Genomic DNA, 19,834 nt, shown 5'->3' on the forward strand with positions numbered 1-19,834 from the left:
CAGGCAGGCTGGCACTGCCCGCAGGGCTAATGCCAATGCCAGACAGGACTCCCTTCAGAGGAGCTGAGGCTGAGGGGCAGAGCCGGGGCATGCCAGGGCCAGGGAGGCAGGAAGCAGTCTGAGGGCAGTCCCCAGGATGTACACACACGGCAGGGCACAGCCAGTCTTGTCACTCCCGGGGCGTCCCCAGCTCTGGCTCCTCTGAACCCCTGGTGGCAGCAGTGAAGCTCCACGGGGTTTCTTCTCCCTCCCCGCTAACCAACGCTGCCCCCTGCGCTAGCCCTGGCAGCCGTCCCGCCACTCCCAGGTCTGCGGGGCATCCGTCTTGCTTATTCTGTCTGTGTGTGACTAACCCCACTGACCGCTCTCCCCTGCGCTCCCTCTCAACGCCCGCAGCAGGGTACGCCGTGCGGAACCTGACCAGAGCCGGCCTCACTCACCACGAACTGGACAGTAAGTCTCCGCTCTCTGCTTCGGGGCTCGTCTCTGTCCGTCTGCGTGTCGCTCCCCTCCTGACTTCCCCGCCCCCTCCGCATTCCAGAAAGCGCAGGGTGCCCGGGGTATTAGCTGGGCACCTACAGGCGACCATTAGTCACTTCGCTGCTCCCCATCGTACCTGGGGGAGGGGCAGACGTTCCGGCAGAGCTGCCCCCTGCGGCTGGGGTATCACGGCAGGGCAGGACATCCCCACCGCCCGGCCTAGCCCCGAGGGGGCAGAGAAGGGGTTAATGGGAGGGAGGTGAAACACCAGTGCTCCTGGCCCTGTGGATGGGCCCCTGTCCGGCTCTTCCTGGCACCCACTTCCCCTCCTCTCACTCCCTGCAGATCTGAGCAAACACAGGCGTTACGAGATCCGCATGAGTGTGTACAATGCCGCGGGCGAGGGGCCCTCCAGCCCCCCCCAGGAGGTCTTCGTGGGCGAGGCGGGTGAGTCAGGGCTGTGTGGGCATCTCTGCTTCTGGGCAGGCTTCGAGCTCCCCCGTTGGTCACTAGGGCCGCCCCGTCCCTTGGCTGCATCCAGCGCTCGCCAGGGAATTCACAGGCCCTGCCCAGCTGAGCTAAGGGAGTCTCTCCCAGAGCGGGTAGCTGTTGCTGTTCCCTATCGGCAGCCGGGGCTGCGCTTCCCCGCCAGGAGCCAGCCTGTGCCCGCGGCCTGCCCTGCTCCCCAGCCGCCAGCCAGTAGCAGGACACCATGTGAGCAGGCGAAGGGCTGGGATCTGGTGGCCGTGGCCCATGGATGGCAGCACAGCGGCTGCAGGACTCGGAGAGACCCCCCGGTGTCTGCAGGGAGAGGGTGCGATCAGATGTCCCCCTCTCCCGCCGCACCCCAGCCACCATGCCGGGGGACAGGAGTGCCGGGGGGCTCGGGCGCTCTCACCCCACTCACTCTCCTTCTGTAGTGCCCACCGCCCCGCCACAGAACGTGGCCGTTCAGACCACCACAGCCACCCAGCTGGACGTCACGTGGGAGCCGCCCCCCCTGGAGGCGCAGAACGGAGACATCCAGGGCTATAAGGTACTGGCCCCCCATCTCCCACTGGCTGTTACAATCCGCACAGCGCTCAGGAGCCCGCCTCCCACTGCCCCGGCTCCCCAAGGGGCACATCGCTGAGGGGAGCTGGGCACCCAGAGCTCCCATTGGCTACCCTCTCAACACCAGCTCAGCAACCCTTCCGTGCCTCGGTTTCCCTCTGATGCCAACAGAGCACTGAGCCAGGTGTGTGAAGGAGGGACTGAGTTTAACTGGTCGGGGCTGGGAGATGCTCAGGTAGAAGGCGCTCCAGGAGTACAAAGCACCGTGAACCTGTTTGATCCAACGCCATCATAGCCAGGAGGGCTAATGCCCATTGGTCCGTGGCATCGGGTTTGCAAGGGAATGGGAACGGGGGCTGTAGCCACCACCCCTCACTGCTCAGTCTGTTGCCACCCTGCAGCTGCAGTGCCCAGCCATCGCGGGTTCTTCCACCCCAGTGCCTGAGGCAGCGGGCATGGCACTTGTACGTACGTACACACACACACACACACACACACACACCTGTGCGCAGTTCCCAGTGTGCTCAGCAGGTGGCGCGGTTTCACTTCCAATCCCGCACCAGCCCTGTTCTCCGGGCCACCGCCGGGGTCTGGGCACTCCTTGCAGCAGGGCACAGCTGGGATTTGGGCAGGGCCCTGGCATTTCCACACGGGCTGGACTTCTTTGCCCCACAGCCTGGTGGTGGGAGCCTGCAGCTTGGCCGGCCACCCCATTGCATCCCCTGTAGGGCTGGGGTTGGCCTGTGCCCCTGAGCGGACGCTCGCTGTAGTTTGGTGGGGGTGTTCCGCTGCGGGATACTGGGGCAGCGGGCGGGGGCAGAATGGACCCATGCCCAGGCCATGGGGTGTGCTGCAGAGGGCCAGTTCTGGGCAGTGGCTTTGCAGTTCTCAGGGAAGTGGGGCTGGGGCAGGATTGCTGGGACCGTACAGCCTCTCCCTGGATATTTGGGCACCGCCCAAGGGTGACCTCAGCCCGCGTTTGATTCTCCGGGTTGTGACCTAGCTAAGCCAAGGGATGTGGGTCACGTTTTCCATCTAGCGTGGCCTGGAGCCGACGCACCCTGCTCCCCCTTTCCTCTGGACACAGGAAAGCCCCTTCTCCGACTCAGAGCCAGAGACGGGCGTGCATCTTCTGTGCTCCCGGCCTGTGTTTGGCTGGGCCCTTTGGAACCGAGAGGGGCTTCTGGGGGCTTCTGGAGTGGAGACGCCTCTGGAGCTTTGCTGGTTCTAGAACCTGCAATTGGCCAGACCCAGACACTGCAGGCTTTTAACTTCGAGGGGCTGAAAATGGGACTTAATGAAACCGGTGCAAGCCCCATGTGGACACACTCGCTTCACTTTGAGAGCAGCCCGGTGGTGCTTGGCTGAAACTGATCAGGAGGCATTTAAGCTAAACCCAGAAAAGCTGCTTTTGACCCGCAGTCGATATCCCCTCACAGAGGTTTCGAGAAATTAGTTGAACTCCTCTGCCCCCTTCCCTGTGCCAAGCGGGTGCGTTTCCTGTTAGGACCAGCCCTAGGAGAGGGCACTGGCCTGGCTACACCACTGTAGGGTAGGCAAGGCCCAGGAGCTTTCCTCCTTCTGGAGCGTGTCTGACTGTGTCCCACTGAAAGATGGGGCGGGGTCTTTCTTGGGGATCAGGGGACCTTAAATATAAATGGCCCTACGTCTCCTCCACCACAGAGCAGCCACCGCCCAGTCGCTCCGCCAAGGGGCCAGCAGTGGGGTCCGTTTCCCGGTGCTGCTCTGCAGAAGGAGAAGCCAGGCGGGCTGGATCTGGGGGAAGCTGAGTCTGTGTGGGGGGAGCCCCAGCCCTGGGTGGTCAGTGCCGGGAGCAGACTGTGAAGGGGGTACCTGGAGATCAGCGGGGCTAGCAGCTATGTCAGGCCCCTGCCAGCATTGGGCCTGGCCTTACCCCAGCCCCCTTCTTCCCCGTCACCCCCACCCCCTGCAGATCTATTTCTGGGAGGCCCAGCGCCAGAATGGCACGGAGCGGGTGAAGACACTCTTCCTGCCCGAGAATGGGGCCAAGCTGAAGAACCTCACGGGATACACCTCATACCTGATCACCGTCTCGGCCTTCAACGCTGCTGGGGATGGGCCCCGCAGCGCCCTCGTCGGGGGCAGGACGCAGCAGGCAGGTGGGCTCCTTGCCGTGCCTGGGGACACTGGGTCCATCCTCCTTTCCCTGATGGGGCTGTGAATCAGGAGGGATCGCACGGCAGCCCACATGCTCCATCCCAACCTGCAGCCCCTCCTGCCCTGCCTTATCCCAGCCCTGGACTCCCCCCGCCCAGCTCTGCCAAGCCCTGTGTGCTGCCACCACATCCCTCTGTGTTCTGGTCCTGTCCTGAGCAGAGGCTGGCCGCTGAGCCGAGTTGTGCTCCTGGGGGGTGGTTCAGAGCTATTTGCAGATGAGGCTCTTCTAGGTTGAGACCTGACAGACTCGTCCTACTTTTGGCCTTGGCCTGGGAGTGAAGCCAGGCGGGGGCGGGGCTCTGCAGTTAGCAATGCTGTGGGGACGCCTGGCTGCTGAAGCTCCCAACACCCTCCCTTCCCATTAAAGAAGTAAACCAGCCCCTGCATCCAAGTACTCCAGGTACAGAGCCAGCGTATGGGAACCGGGCCAGATCCACAGCCGTGCCTGGCCCTGGTACCCCACTGCCACCAACAGTGCTGCCCCAGCTGATGCCCGTGCAGGAGCTGGCCCTGGGGTTCCAGCCCGTCACCCGTAGGCGCGGTTTCGGAGCCATCCTCTCGTCACAGCCTTGGGCTTGTTCTTGGCACAGCACCAAGGAGGAGGCTGAAAACAATTGCCCCAGTTCTTTGTACTAGATCTGCCCAGGTAGCTGCGGGGCTCCCCGCTGGGGCAGGCCCCCCCTCTCAGCCTTTTGGGGGGGGCCTCAGGGACCAAGTCCCGGAGACGCTCTACTGGGCGGGCTTTGAGGACGGTGCAACAACGCCTTGTTCTCCTTGACCCCCGGGCAAAAGGGCAACAGGGGCATTAACCCCTTCTTCCTCCCGCCCGCCCGAGAGGTAATGCGTCAGCATTTCCCCAAAATAACCCAGACATGCGAGGTGTCTTGGCAGGGAGCTGGTCCTCAGGGAAACCAGAGGCGCGCTGGTGTCAGGAGGAGACACAGCCCAGACACGCGGGGGCTGCGTAGCTCTGCAGACGAGAAGCAGAGAGGGGCCCAGCAGTTGTTTCCGATCGGGTCTGGAGCACTTGGCTCTCTCGCTCTTTTCTGGAGTTGCAGTGGGAAGAGGGGGGTCCTGAAGAGTCCAGCCCCGCAAGGAGGGTGTTACAGGGGAGTTGGCACTGGCGGGATGATTTTGGAGTTCTCAGCTAACTCGCTGTACCACGGGCAGCCACCTCCTGAATGCCCCCTCATGGCCCAAGGTCGCTCCATCGCGCCCTGCCTCAGTGTCCCCCCTCTTAAGGGCCCTCTAAGAACTCATTTGGTCCAAAAGTCCCTCAAGTGACCCCCTCCCAGGGTCCCGTTTAGTGAGTCCTCAGGCGCATGCTGGCCCTCTAGGCCCCAGCCCCAGTCCAGTGTGTCTTTCCAGGTAACCCAAACTTGGACAAAGTCTTTCAAACACAAGACACAAACTCACACAGTCTCCAGGCCCACCCCCCCCACCCCCAGCTCCGAGGGACTGCCTGTCTGCTTCCCACACCTGCTCAGGAGGACTTGCCGGGAGGGGGGAATTCGGGCAGGTCACAGACACACACCCATTAATGCTGACATAGTGTGACTGAATCCATCCCTTTCCCACGGCCTCGCTCACCAACCGCCCCGCCCAGCAAACCCCAGGACGAGCTGGCAGAGGAGCGAGGGGGGCCAGTGGGATCCACGATCTCCGCCCTCGCCCGGGGGAAGTCTGCAAAGCCCCTCTGCTTTCTCCATGCAGCCCCCAGCGCCCCCAGCACCATCAGGTTCAGCGAGCTGACCACCACCTCGGTGAACGTCTCCTGGGAGCCACCTCTGCTGCCCAACGGCATCCTGGAAGGGTACAGGCTGGTCTATGAGCCCTGCACGCCTGTGGACGGTAAGGGTCCTGGGCTCAATGGGCAGGGGGGTGGAGGTACGGCAGGGCCATTGGTTGCGGGGGGGCGGGGTGTGATGGGGGGTCGGGGCCACTGCTCCCTGGGGGGCTGGGAAGCAAAGCTGGTAAAGGAGCTTGGGTGGCAGGAAAATCTGTTTCTGGGGAAGGATTAAATTTACCCCAGGCCAGGCGGATGTGCTGAGCAGCATGGGGTAGAATCTCTCTGTGGCCACCTGCCACTCATCACTAGGCTTTGGGGACCAGCCCAGCGTCCCGGCCCAACTCCCGCTTGTGCCGTTCTCTTCTGTTGCTGTTCACTTTAAAACCTTTCCCGTGTTCCTCCCCAGAGGTGGCTGCAGGGCAGTGAGGCCGGGGCAACTCTGGGTTTGTCCCATAGGTCACTGTGCAAAGGGCTTGGAGAATTCTCACGGGGCCAAAACATCCCGGTGCAGCCGACTCTAATGATCCTTCATCACGTCTTCAAAGGGGGCAGCACCACAGCTGGTGCTGGAGTCTAGCGCCTCCCTCCCCCTCTCTCTTCAGTGCCCCCGGTAGCCCGGCCCACCGCTTGCCACCACCCCAGCTCCCCTGCCTGAGCTGTTACGTCCAGAGCAACAGACAAAAGAGGGGGAGCGTTGGCTCCCCCTTTCTCCCCGAGCGGCTGATGAGCCGTCCAGAGTGGGCAGGAGAGAGCCTGAGAACGCAGCGAAGCGCGCGGGTGGGGTGGCCGGGGGGACAATGGCTGCTCAGTGTTCCCTGCTGCCACCTGGGCTTCTGAGAGTCGGGTTCAGAGGAAGGGCTGTGAAGCAAGGGCTCTGGAGGAGGACCGCAGTGACCCCAGGGAGTGGCGGGGGGCTTCTCTTTTGAACCATGAACTCCTTTTTGCGCCATGCAGATTGTCGTTTGATCCTGCAAACCCGGCTTGCTGCCCACAGCACAGAGGGGCCTGGGGTTCTGCCAAGCAAAGGGCATGCTTCAGCGCATGTGCTGATCCCGCGGGGTCAGGAAGGCTCTCCTTGCTCGTGCTGTGCCAGCTAGCAGGGGGCATTATGTGCTTCCTGCAAAGCAGCCCCAACAGGGTACTGGGGGCAGGACATGGGACTCGCTGGGCCGTGTAGGTGGGTGTTAACAGAGACAGCCTGTGCTACAGTGCAGGAGACCTGGGATCCAGTCCCCAGAGCAGACACACCAGCCCGGCTACTCCAGAATTGTGCTGCAGGGAGTACCTGCCCCACACAGGCCAGATCGAGATGGGTTCAGGCCTGGATTTCACACCGGACGGGGTTGGTTTGGCCACACTCAGACTTGCAGCTCTCTTCCCCAACGCCAGATCCTGGCACTGTGAGGTAGGGGTGGGTGCCGGGATTTCTGCAGGCCACATCTGTGCCCTCTGCCCCCCAGGCGTGAGTAAGATCGTGACGGTGGACGTGAAGGGGAACAGCCCCCTGTGGATGAAGGTGAAGGACCTGGCAGAGGGCGTAACGTACAGGTTCCGGATCCAGGCCAAAACCTTCGCCTACGGGCCCGAGATCGAGGCCAATATCACCACGGGGCCGGGGGAAGGTACGGCACTGCCGCACAGGCTCACGCTGCCTCTCGGACGCAGGGGGTGGCTTTGTGATGGGGGGAGGGTCCCCCAGGATTCCAGCGAGCACAGATCTCAGCAGCAGGAAGGATTCACCCGAAGGGCCCCATGGGCAGTCGGGGTTGGACGTGGGGGTTGGAGCCAGAGGGGGCTGAGAAGAGAGGAGGGCAGGGGGCTGGGCTCCCCCCCAGCGATGTTAGGGGAAGGTTGTGGTTTTTCTCCCTGTGACACTGTGTTTTGTTGTGGTTTGTCAGGTGCCCCCGGGCCGCCAGGCGAGCCCTTCATCTCCCGGTATGGCTCAGCCATCACTATCCACTGGGCGAACGGGGATCCCGGCAAGGGGCCCATCACCCGATCCGTCATCGAGGCCCGGCCCTCAGGTACCATACGTGCCCCCTCCCCCTGCAGTCCCCCACCTCTCACTCCGCCCGCCACTGGCCTGGCAGGAACGCAAGGCCCAGCTCTGCCCCACGGCTGCCATCCCTGCAGGGCAGGACACGCGCTGGTGGCCTAGCAAGGCACCTGGGCCCCTGGGGCCCACCGCAGGACCAGGCCCTATGGGCACCCCCGAGCACCTTCCACTCCAGACGGTGCCTCCCCAGGGCTTGAGAGGTTGCTGCGGTGGGTGGTGTGGGCAGACGCCGGGCAGGGAGGCTGAGGTAACCCATGCTAACCTACATGGGGCCTTTCTACAGTGTGGGACCAAACGGGGTTACGCCAGGCAGGTTCTACTGGGTTGTACCCGGGTTCCCCAGCCCCTTCGCCTGGCAGAACCGCGGCCAGGGCAACCCTGCTTTTGTAACCCCACCGGCACCACACACACACCAGACACGCACGCAGAGCGGCCGGTGGGGGAGTGGGGCAGCGCGCTGTGGGACCCCTCGCCGCACAGAGCGTGGGGGAAGGAGAGCCGGCCACACAGAGCACGGGGTAAGCAGGGCCAGATGCACAGGGCACGGGGGGAAGGAGGGCCAGCCTCCCAGAGCATGGGGGGAAGGAGAGCCGGCTGCACGGAGCACCGGGGGAAGGAGGGCCAGCCTCCCAGAGCGCGCGGGGAAGGAGGGCCAGATGCACAGAGCACGGGGGAAGCCCAGCGTGCACTGCAATGGAACAGCCGGTTACAATCAGGCGACCCTCTGGTGGCTGAAGACCCAGGGAGGTACAAGCCCTGGTGCTGCTGCAGCAGATGGCGATTCCCTGTTAGCTCAGAGGACCCATGCCACCCAAAGGTGCTGACTCCAGACCCTCATGCCATGTGTGCCGTTCAGCCAGGACCTTTGCACCCATCACTTGGGGCAAGGAACTTGCTGCCCTCTGCCCCCCACCCATGCACCCACCCCTGGCTTTATAGGGCCACTCCCTCCCCTCACCAAGCTGAGCGCCTCTTCTCCCTTCCAGACGAGGGGCTGTGGGACATCCTTATCAAGGACATCCCCAGGGAGGTGACCTCCTACACCTTCAGCATGGACATCCTGAAGCAGGGGGTCAGCTATGACTTCCGGGTCATCGCCGTCAACGACTACGGCTACGGGACACCCAGTGCACCCTCCCCCTCCGTCTCAGGTGCTGGGGCTGGGAGGGACGTGCCCCAGGCTGCTCTCCTGGCCTGTCTGTGGGGCTACTGTGCCAGGAAGGAGGGTTCGTGCCACAGGGAGGCAGGGACCACCTCGTTCACCCTGTCCCATCTAATGTACCCCCCTCCCTGAAGCCCGTTTCCCCTGCCCCCAGGCTGGGGGGCCAGGAGGGGAGGGGATCAGGCACTTGGGGAAACCAGCAACAGAGGAGCTGGGGGGCAGCAGATGCAGTCAGCGCACTGGGGACAGGGGCCGGGACTGGAGGGGAGCTCAGCGGAGGAGGTGGGGGCTGAGTTAAAGGGCACTGGAGCAGCCCCTCCTGGGAAGGGGGTGATCTCTCCATGCGCATGGGCACCGGCTTCCTTGGAAACAAGAAAACTCTTGGCAGTTCCACTCGGGTGCCTGAAAATGGACAGATACGGCCAGGACACCTGGCAGTCCCCATACTGTGATTCCCCTTCCTTCCCCACAGACACTGCCCATGCCCCTCACTCCCCACCCATCGCCCCTGCCAGCCCAGCCCTGGGCTCCCCCCCCAGCTCTGCCAGGGCCCCTCACTCCCCCTCCCAGCCCCCTGCTATCCCAGCCCCCCAGTTCAACAGGTTCGTTGTTTGCAAGTCTATTGGGGTTCCCCGGGAGCAGAGGAAGAGTCTCTGGGATGAGTCAGGTCCCATCCCAACACACAAACAAGCTCCAAGCCCCGCTAGCACCCAGGACAGGCCCCAGTATGTGAGCCGGCAGGGCGGGTGGGAGACTCACCCTGCTCTCTACGGCTGCCTTCCAGCCCAGAAAGCCAACCCCTTCTACGAGGAGTGGTGGTTCCTGGTGGTCATCGCCTTGGTCGGGCTCATCTTCATCCTCCTGCTGGTCTTCGTCCTCATCATCCGCGGGCAGAGCAAAAAGTATGCCAAGAAGTCAGACGCAGGTGAGCGCCCAGCGGGGCTGCCCAGCCCGGCCTAGGGGGAACGTGGTGCCACAGAGGCTGTGGTGTGGGAGGAGCAGCCCCCAGACTCACCCAGCTGGGGGCAAGGTGCTGGGAACCAGGGGGGGCTGGCTCCCAGCTGCCCCGGTCTCAAAGACAGAGGTGCAGTGCTGAGAACCCGAGAGCCGTGCCTGGATACGGGAGATTGTGTTTCGCCTTCCCTGCCTGCAGCTTGCACCCCATGTGGCTGTGGAGCCAGAGGGCCTGGCCGCGTGGCTGGGGTAGACCAGCGCCGCTCTGCTGGAGGTGTGCCTGGATATACCAGTGGAGGGCCAGGGGTCTCCATCAGCTTTTGCCCTAGTTATTATGGTTCACATACCTCCCTGCACCCCCTAACTCTGGTGTTAGAGCGGGACGTGGCTCAGTTGGTGACTCCAAACCCAGGGGAGCCAGTGTCGGGGTGTGCACTGGCATTCCCGGGCAGGGCATGGTGCCTGCCCTGGCCCCCCAGCACTGGGAAGTTGCCCCAAAAGCTCCACCCAGCAGCCTGATCACTGGGAGCCTTTCCCTTCACTGCCCTGGCCTGCGGGTGAGACCTTGTCGCCTTCTGCCACTTGCAGCTGCTCTGCTGACAGGAGAGGAGCGACACCAGAACCGTCCCCCCAGCACAACCGGCCCATCCCACCCCTGCTCTGCCACAGATGCGGGTTAGAAAAGTGCCTCACTGGCCGTGTTCATGTTCCTGGGAGCTAACGATCAAACAAACGGCTTCTCTCATTGTGAGCTGCCAGCGGCAGGAAAGGTCACGGGGGTTTGTAAATGCGGCTCTGTTTTCTTAGCCAAATGAAGGGCTCAGATTGTGGGGCTAATGCCGCCCGCCCTGCTAAGTCAATACACTTGTGTAGCAGAGCAAAGGAGAGACACCTGGCACTGGGAGCCTGGACTCCTGAGGCGAGTTGCCCCCAGAGCCTCTAGTGCTGGTGCCTGGGTTCGTGGGGCCAGGAGTTAGAAGCCCAGGGGCCAAATTCTCTGCCCCCCTGCTGCTGGGTCATTGCTCCCACCTGGGCATCGAGGGTGTGAAATGCCACCACACCATTCGCCCTGCCGGTGCCAGTGTCCGATGGCAGCTCTGCACCAGGAAACGCCCACCCTGGCTGGACGGCAGGGAGCAGTGGGGCCCTAAGGGACCAGGGCCAGGCAGCTTGTGCAGCTGTTTGCAGAGGAACCCTGTGCCCAACCCCAGCACTTGCTCTTCAGGGATCTCAAAGCACTTTATAGACATTAAAGAGTTAACCCATGCAGGAGATCAGGAAGCATCAGTATCTCTGTTTTAGAGATAGGGAAACTGAGTCACAAGCAGGTGGTGATTTGCCCAGTAAGCTGCTGGCAGAGCTGGGACGCATATCTCCTGATGCTCAGCCCTGATTTGCCCAGGGCCTGCTCCCCCACCGCTGGGCGTAGCGTGCCAGAGGGCCTGGGCACTGAGCAGATTGCATGCCGGGCAGGATTTTACCACGCTCCGCAGCGTGGCGAGCAGGGCTGGCCAGACACAGAGCTGAGATCAACTTCCAGCAGAGCACCAGCCATGCGGCCCGCTCCTCACACCTCCAGCTGCCCAGGGGGTGGGCTGGCACGGGGAGCTCTGCATAACCCGTGCCCCCTGGCCACGCTGGGGACCTGTGAAGAGCAGCACCCTGGCCTTGAGCCAGCCCCGCAGAGGCGCCGCAGCCCTGGGATCCGAGGGCTGGCTGGAGAGCGGGGGGTGAGCTCGTCCCTGAGCCCTCCCAGCCCAGTTCGAAGCTGTGGCTGGCACTGGCGTAGACCAGACTGAGTGATGAGATGGGATGGGTGAAGGCTGCCCTACCCCTTTATAGCCACTGAGCATGCTGGGCGTGGTGCCCGCTGGCTGAGCTGGGAGGTTTTCCTATGCCCACGCATCTACGGAGAGAGGTGGGGGGTCATTGGCCTGGGGAACCACCTGCCTGCTCCCCCTTTCTCCTTCAAATTCTGGGGGGGCTTCCCTTCCAAATCCCATTGCTCGTCTCCAGGCCTGTCCCAGGGAGCAGGCCGCTCCCCACGGCAGGTCTGGGAGGGTTGGCCCAGGAGTCTGAGTTGGTCCCGTAGCCGGGTGTGTGATGTGCGGGTTTCCCATGGGGCTCGGCGCTGCCCCAGCTGATGGCTCCCCTCCCGCCCCGACAGGGAACAACTCCAAGGCAAACGCACTGAGCCACGGCGAGATGGTTAGTCTGGACGAGGGCAGCTTCCCTGCCTTGGAGCTCAACAACCGGCGCCTCTCCGTCAAGAACTCCTTCTGCAGGAAGAACGGCATCTACACCAGGTACCAGCTGCCAGGGCCCAGGGCTTTGTGTGCCCAGCCAGAGATCTGGGGCCAGGCCCCCGCCCCCACTGTGCCCCACTGGCCAGCTTACTGGTGTGTGAGTACCTGCCGGACACTCCCCAACACCATCTGCACCCGCAGATGGTTCTGGGCGAGGATGTGAAGCCCGGAGCAACAAAGGGGTTGGACGTGCCTCCGGATCGGGCCCTCCACCTAAAGCCATCGGCTCCAGTGGGGCTGCCGCTGCTCGCCCCTCACCCATGGCTATTGTAGGCGGGCCGGGGCTGGCATTGCTCTGAAGCACCTGGGAACTGGGACACCAGCTGTGCCGAAGCAAAGCCCATAGGCATCCCACAGGATTGCTTGGCAGGAGAGGAAAGCAGAGGAAGCCGGAGCCGCCGGGACCCCACTGGTTAATGGCTAGCAGACTGCAGTGGGGACGGTTGGGGTGCCAGCCTCACGGCTGATGCTCTGAGCAGCCCTGCTAGCACCCAGAGATCATGGGGGCGGGTGTCAATGGGCTCAGGTGGGGCCTGCAGGGGTGGCTGTGGCTGGTCTGCCCAAGCGGGGCCCGGGAAATCATCTCCAGCGCCAGAGTTCTCCCTTTCCAAACGAAACATAGATCTTCCGTGTCCCTGCCGAGGTCCCCGCCACGGCCCAGCCCCGGGAGCTTGCATTACTCCGACGAGGACGTCACCAAGTACAACGACCTCATCCCGGCCGAGAGCAGCAGCCTGACGGAGAAGCCCTCCGAGATCTCCGACTCGCAGGTGAGGGGCGGCCCGCCAAGGCCAGGGCTCTCAGCTTGGCAGGGCTGGGGGACAACACGTGCTCACGGCAGGGCCTGGCTAGAGGGTGAGAGGCATCTGCGGCTCAAGGGGTTGGAGGCAGGGGTCAGCTAGGCCTCCCCACCCCATTCAGCTATTGCCCCCTGGGTAGGAAAATTGCACCCCATGCCTGGGATCCCCAGGCTGGCTGCCCCCATCATCCCCCACAATTCCTGTCCCCTCTGTCAGCTGCATCCCCTTGTCCTCATCACCTCCCTGCACCCAGTAAAGGGGATCAGGAACAGGAGTGTGTTCCAGTGCATGCTGGGAAAGGGAGGAATGATACAGTTCCCCACCCCCCGACTAATTCCTGGTAGAATCCCCATTGCTGCCCAGGGTTTCCGCCGTGGGGCTTGCAACACCAAAGGCTCTTTCCCTGTTTGCAGGCAGGCTGCCTGCCATGCACACTGGGCAGCACCATGGGCATGGGTCACCCCCAGAGCACCCAGGGTTGTGGTTTAGCATCTCAGCTGGGCCTGACAGACACAAAACTCCTGTCCCCTGGCTAGTGCCCCGGGACTGTTTGTTCTGCCCCAGCTGGCACAGCACATGGGCGGGGGTCGGAGGCTTTGGCCTGTCCCCGATGCACCAGCATGCCCCTGCTTTACTGCTCAGCCAGAACCCTAGCAGGCTTCCCCGCAGAGACCAGCATGGCCAGGGCACAATGGGACCCTGGCTTTCCTGGTGTCGGAGCGGGGAGCCGGGCGTTTGCACAGTGGGGAGTTGAGCGCAGATCCAGGAGGCTGGAATCTGAGCTGCGGTAACTGCCAGATGCTGAATATACCTAGGGACAGTGGAAACAGGCCCGCACCACAGGCTCCCTCCACGCCGGTATCAAACCCCAGCTTGCTACCCTGCACTGCCTTGACCACGCCGTGAGCTGTCGGGTGTTTTGCCCAGCTCCCCGCAAAGGGAACAGCTGCTCCAGGACCCCAGGGAAGCCTGTGTCCCTGTCTGACACAACCCCTCTTTGGGCCATGTAGAGCAGTAAGCAGTGGCCTCAGGGTCCAGGCCAAGGTTCAGGGAGACCCTCGGCAGCGACATGCCTGAGAACAGGATGGGGCTAGAGAGAGATCCCAGGAAACCACGTATTCCCCCAGGACCCTCCATTATGGAACCCAGTTTCTCCCGGCCGACCGTGCATTTCCAGGTGCAGATGCTGCAGCTGTGCTGGGACTGGCCCTTAACGAGGCCTGCCTAAACGAGCCCCTCTCCTGCAGTGGCCCTGGGGGCTGAGATTCAAATGGCTGCCTGGAATCTCCGCTCCATCTGGAAGACTGTGAGTGATGGCGAGGCCAAAACAGACCCTGTTGCTCTGCGCTCTCATTAGCCCCTGGGCTGTGACAGCACCTCGGAGACGGTCGAGTGGTCATGCAGCACCTCGCGCCGGCCATGTGGGGCTGAGCAGCGGGCCGGGGGACCCTTGACTGCTAATCCCACTTCAGCAACTGTCTCAGCTGAGCCACTCGACTTCCTGGTGCACTGGTTCTTCCTGCCCTGCAGGACCCTCGCTTGGGAGTGGCCACTGCTGAGCGCACCGAGGGAATAACCTGAGCCTCAGAGCAGGATTATGGTACACGCACGGAGCAGTGGGCAAAGGTGACAGGCCAGATCCTTCTGTCAGTTGCAGCTGGGCAAATCCCCTCTGAGTTGGGAGGAGACGTTCCGGGTGTAGCTGAGATCTGACTCTGGCTCATAACACCTGCGTTTCTTTTACACCAAGATCCCTTTGCCATTTCACTTGCACCCATGGCTCCTTTACGCTACCGGAGTGCTGGGAGTGAGCATCTGGCCCAGCTGGCTCTGAGAACCCGACCGACCGGCTCTTTCCTCCCTACACCTTGGAGGACTGTAGCTGCACGGCCAAGCTGTGGCAGAGTGCTGGGAAGGGCCAGAGGGAGCCCGAGGGGGTGGAAACGTGGGTGCTGCATGAGTACTAAGCCTGCCTGTGTAGCCCCACGACAGGAGCTTCTGCAGGTGCCCCCAGAGATCAGGACCCCCTTGTTCCATGCACTGGGTAGCCCTCATGGAGAGGGCCTCACACTCAGAGCAGAGAAGACAAAGGCTGGGTTATTATTCCTGCTGGAGAGCTGGGGCCCCAACAGGTGCAGTGACGCTTACTCAGGGCATTTGTGGCACAGCTGGGAATTCAGTGCCCACTCCCATCACCTGAGCCTGGTTCAGGCTTGTGTCTCAGAGCCACGGAGGGGAACAGGCAGGGCTTTCTGCTCTCCAGGACTTTGCAGATCTTCAGCAACCCCCCAGCTGCCCCATAGTCCTGGGCCTCGCCTGGCCTTTCCTTTGCCTGCAAAGTGGAGGCAAATCCAAGTTAACCCCCCTTTGCATTATCACGGTTGAGTGTCTTTGAGGAGCTGTTCAGAGCTGAGCTAGCTGAAAGCTGTCACTTGATTGCTTTCCTGGCCGGCCTGAGCTTCCTGATGAATGGGGCCATTGTGCCTTGGAGAAGGGGGAAGCTGAATTCAATTATGGAAAGCAGAGGGCGAGTTGAAAGGAGGGACGTGAGCCAACCCAGCCTCTGCCTGAGCTCTCTCTTCTTCCCCCGTCCTCCCCGCTGTGCCCTCTGACAAAAATAACTCTGGCTGTTCCCAGAGACGGCACGTAGGGTCAGCGCTGCCAGGGCGGGGTCCTGGTCTGGTCATCGGGGAAGGGACGCCAGGCCAGGACGGGGTCTGGGTCTGGTCATCGGGGAAGGGATGCCAGGCCAGGATGGGGTCCAGGTCTGGTCATCGGGGAAGGGATGCCAGGTCAGGCCAGAGTCCGGGTCTGGTCATCGGGGAAGGGATGCCGAGCTTTGACGGGGTCCGGGTCTGGTCATCAGGGAAGGGACGCCGAGCTTTGACGGGGTCCGGGTCTGGTCATCGGGGAAGGGACGGGGAAGGCTGGGACAAGTGCTGGGTCTGGTCGTGCTCTATCACCAGCTTCCCCCAGGGCCCAATTCTGACCCTCCCTTACTCCAGTGTGGTTCCATGGAATCACTCTAGGCTCACACCAGTGTACAGGAGATTCCAGTTCCCTGAGCTCAGTGGATACACAGGGAGGGGCTGCTGGCCACTTGCCAACCCCCTGCCCTGCCTGCAGGATGGGTGCGGTGGTGAAGGAGACAGGTGCAGGCCTCTTGCTCTGATGTCGTGTAGGGTCACGGTTTCCAAGATGCCTCTCACAAGTCCAGTGCCCAGTGGGCTGCTGGTGGCACTGGCCAGCGGGTGCCCCCTCAGCTGCTTCTCCTAGCACCGTGTCCTTGCGGGCATGTGCTGTCGGGCTGGCTGAGTACTGCGGCCAGGCACAGCCAGACCTGTCGTAACCCAGCGCTCTGTCTCTTCAGGGGAGCGACAGCGAGTACGAAGTGGATCAGAACCACCAGAAGGCCCACTCCTTCGTCAACCACTACATCAGCGACCCGACCTACTACAACTCCTGGCGGCGCCAGCAGAAGGGCATCTCCCGGGCCCCGGCCTACAGCTACACGGAGAGCGATTCCGGCGACCCCGACCACTGCCCCTTGTCCAACAGCACCAGTACCCAGCAAGGCAGCCTCTTCCGGCCCAAAGTCAGTAGGACTCCAACCCCCCAGACACCCGTCAACCCCCCCAGCCAACAGAGCACCCTGTACCGCCCCCCCAGCAACCTGGCTCCGGGCTCTCGAGCCCCCATAGCGGGATTTTCTTCTTTTGTTTGATGGTTTCAAAAGAAATAAAGAAAAGCGAAAAAGGACGAAAAATCCCAAACCCACGTTTACGTCCAGAGTTATTTTTTCCGAGGCGAAGGAGACACCCCGGCAGGGTGAGCCCAGCGCCGTCCAGGGAGAGACACGCGGACCCAGTTCGAATTCTAATCATTTGCTGCTTCCAGAGGCGCATGGAGCCCTGTAGAAGAGGAACCCTTGAAAGGACCTTTGCAAAAGTTTGCAGGACCGCGAGTCCGTCTGGAGGGGCCTTCTCTTCTCTTTGAGGCTGAGGCACGGAGAGGAAAGTCACAGGGGAAAGGACAGCAGCTGGTGGGCTCCCGGCCGACGCTGGGGTCTCCGCACGGCGCTGGCTCCTTGCAGGCGGGTTTCCTCAAGGACCTTTGTTGGCAGGACAAACCCACCCCTTTTTGGCCAAAGCTTTCTTTGTGTGACCCCTGAGTGGCCAGCCAGCTAGTGGCAACCCGCAGCGTCCGCAGGAGCGGGGCGTGGAAATGCCGTTGGCCAGTGTGGTCGCACAAGACTTCAAGCAGCGAACCCACGCCAGCGACCAAGGGTGTCCTCGGCCCAGCACCGCAGAGCCTGACATGGGTTGGGAACGGTGCGGCTCTTCTGCTCAGCGTTAGGTGGCAATCATGCCCTCGGGCCCTTGCTTCCCGGTGGGCTGCGGATGTGCCCAATGATGGCCCACATGCTGGACATGGGACCCGCTTTGCCAGGCTGCCCGCTCAGCTCGCTGGTCCCTCCTCTGCCAGTCTCCTTTCCTGTCTCCCCGTGCTGCACCGTGTCAGAGTGTGGAAAAGTGACAGACCAAAACACAAAGCCCGTACGCCGCCGTTTGGTTTGTGGCATTGGGGCGGGATGGGGGAGTGGAGAGTGGATTTTGGAGGGACAGGGACGCTGGAGTTGTGATCAATTTACTTGAATCCTTCTGGAGGAGACATCCCCCTCCCAGCCCCCCTATCCCTGGTGAGAAGCGCTGCCCACAGGGGAGGGGTCCTCTGCGGCCAAACTGCGCCACGGGGCAGCTCAGCACGGGGGCATCGCTTATCGGCACTGACATTCGCTTTGGGGCAGCAATTCATTTCTTCCTTCCTTGGCCCCATCCTGGAGGGGGGGAAGGAAAATTCCCTGAGCCTCGGGATGGTTGCGGGGTGAGATGTACACTCCACCCACATTGTGGTCCTCTCCCCCTGGCTTGGGACCGGGGCCGCCCCTTTAACTCCAGCAGAACAGAGGGGGCGGGGGGCAGGGCTCTGCTGGCATGATGGATTGGCAGCTGCAGCCTTGATTTTGCGTTCTGGTTTAGTGCCCAGGTTTGGTGGGGGATGCGAGGGGAGGGGGCCAGAATCAAGATGAGGGGGATCGGTGGTGGTGGTTGTTTCCAGCATCGCAAAACACAAATAGCAAAAAAAAATAGTGCCTACTCATCAGCTGGATCCCAAACTCCTCAGCCGTATTCCTTCCGTGCGGGTGTACAGTGCAAGCTGGAGGATCCAGCTGTCCCCCGCTGTGTCCCCGTCCTTCTGCAGAGGGGGTCCGGAGCTGTCACCATGCTGATGTAGCTCCATCCGTGACGCCCCACCTGCTCTCGCCCGTATTTGCACATCTCTGCCCAGTCTGGTTGGCGGAGGATTGAACCTTGTGCGTGGGGTCCCTTTAATAAAGAATCAAAAGCACTGGAATAGTTATTTGGTTTATTTCTCTCCCCCAAAAATAGAGAGACGCACTCTGGAATAACCCTGTACCCTGCAGAACTTGAGAAAGGGATGGAGCTGGGACCAGCCGCTGGTCCCTTTTGCAGGCGTATTCCTGCAAGGGAGGGTGATGTGGCTAAGTAGTTGTGGCCCACGGGGTCTCTCTCTCCCGCGTTCAGATGTGCGGAGAAGGAGCGATGGTTTCTGTGAAGGTGGCTGAGAAACGGGTAATCCTGGGAAAGTGCTGGACAGAAATCAGCTCTTCAGTGCTGTCTGAGCAGTCAGGGTAGGGCTAGACAGCACCGGGGCTAAAATACCTGTGTCCCCCAAAGCCTTGGCTACACTAGAGCTCCCACGGGTGGAGCTTAACAAAGCTCAGCCCTCCTACAATGCAGACCGAGGTCTTATCCCTGCCTGGCAGGGGGGAGACGTGCGGCCTACAAAAGTTGAGAGAGGTGTCTAAGGTCCCACAGTGAGGCCTGGCCTACACCTAAAGATGAATTCGCGCTGGTTACACCGCGCAGGAAAATGCGGAAAATGTGGAAAATGTCTCCCCCTGCGTGGGATAGGTAGGGCACCCTAACCCCGTGTGGGTGCGGCAAGGTCGATAGAGAACGCCTTGGAGAGAGTTTCATTAACTACAGCCAGGGAAAACCCCTTCTGTCACTGTAGGAAGCATCTACCCTATGTAGCTGTGGTGTAAAGATACCCTGTCACGACATCTCTACCTCCCCGGGATCACAGCTATGCAGGAAAGAAGCATCACTGGATAGTCAAACCCATAGCCCCCCTCATTGTAAGGTAGCTAAATCCTCATCCCCTCTGATCACCACCACGGACAGGGCAAGTGCTGGCTGCTTCCCTTGAGCCCAGGATTTAATCGGCACCTTCTAATACACTAAGGACACTGACCCTGGCTTGCAGGCCAAGGTGTGATTTGGGATTAGCCCAGAGCCAGGAAATAGGTAATCAAGAATCCTCAGGGGGCCAGCTGGGAGTTTAATTTGCAGATTCCAAACCCATTAATAGCGGGGCTGGTTCCTTGTGGGGTGAATGGGGGAGGTTGCTCTGCATCCAGACAAAGAGCAGAAGGACCCGAAGCCTGCGGAAGTCAGTGCGGGACTTTGCCTGGGTAGCGGCTCAGGCTCGCCCGGGGCTGAACTCATGCTCCCCGCATTTGTGTGGTGAGGTCAGAGTGGGAGAACCTTTCCTGTGCAGCTGTGACACCAGTCCTAAAATCTGCATGACCAGAGCCGTCAGCCGCGGACGGGACTGACAGAAGGAAAACCACAGAGAGAGAGGGAGGGTGCGTGGCCCACGGTGGGCGTCCTTTTCCCAGCAGTGGGTCAGAAGCTGGTTAATGGCTAGCTCACAAAAAGTAACTGTAAATGAGGACTCATCACGCGAGGGCTCTCGCCAGGACCCACCCATGGTCCAATGTAATGCACACTAGCAGGTGGCGTGTGAAGGGGGGAAAGGGGCTTTAGCTCAGGTGTGGCCAGAACTGTCGTGAGTCATGAGCAAAGTCATGGGAAAGCATGGGCCTGGAGGGGGCCCAGAAGGGTCTGGGTGAGATCAATGACCCTGCCTGAGGATGGGGAGGCCTGG

General features: G+C 61.8%; 1 protein-coding gene across 6 annotated transcripts in view; it reads left to right on the top strand.

The window, feature by feature from the left end:
• SDK2 (sidekick cell adhesion molecule 2) overlaps positions 1-18,207 on the top strand; it is a 168,418-nt gene extending 150,211 nt beyond the window's left edge. For 2 of the 6 annotated variants that reach the window (XM_038372211.2, XM_043497291.1), the window contains 12 exons: positions 397-453; positions 826-927; positions 1,401-1,516; positions 3,488-3,674; positions 5,446-5,583; positions 6,982-7,143; positions 7,420-7,545; positions 8,564-8,728; positions 9,524-9,664; positions 11,861-11,999; positions 12,622-12,769; positions 16,170-18,207. In XM_038372211.2, coding sequence (XP_038228139.1) covers positions 397-453; positions 826-927; positions 1,401-1,516; positions 3,488-3,674; positions 5,446-5,583; positions 6,982-7,143; positions 7,420-7,545; positions 8,564-8,728; positions 9,524-9,664; positions 11,861-11,999; positions 12,622-12,769; positions 16,170-16,523 — 1,835 coding nt within the window. In that variant the 3' untranslated portion in view covers positions 16,524-18,207. The remainder of the gene's footprint in view (positions 1-396; positions 454-825; positions 928-1,400; positions 1,517-3,487; positions 3,675-5,445; positions 5,584-6,981; positions 7,144-7,419; positions 7,546-8,563; positions 8,729-9,523; positions 9,665-11,860; positions 12,000-12,621; positions 12,770-16,169) is intronic. The other 4 variants (XM_038372213.2, XM_038372212.2, XM_043497289.1 and 1 more) reach the window with 4 other exon arrangements.
• The last annotated feature ends 1,627 nt before the right edge of the window (positions 18,208-19,834 follow it).

Source organism: Dermochelys coriacea, chromosome 14 (genome assembly GCF_009764565.3).
Source record: "Dermochelys coriacea isolate rDerCor1 chromosome 14, rDerCor1.pri.v4, whole genome shotgun sequence".
In the NCBI taxonomy this organism is placed as follows: Eukaryota; Metazoa; Chordata; order Testudines; family Dermochelyidae; genus Dermochelys; species Dermochelys coriacea.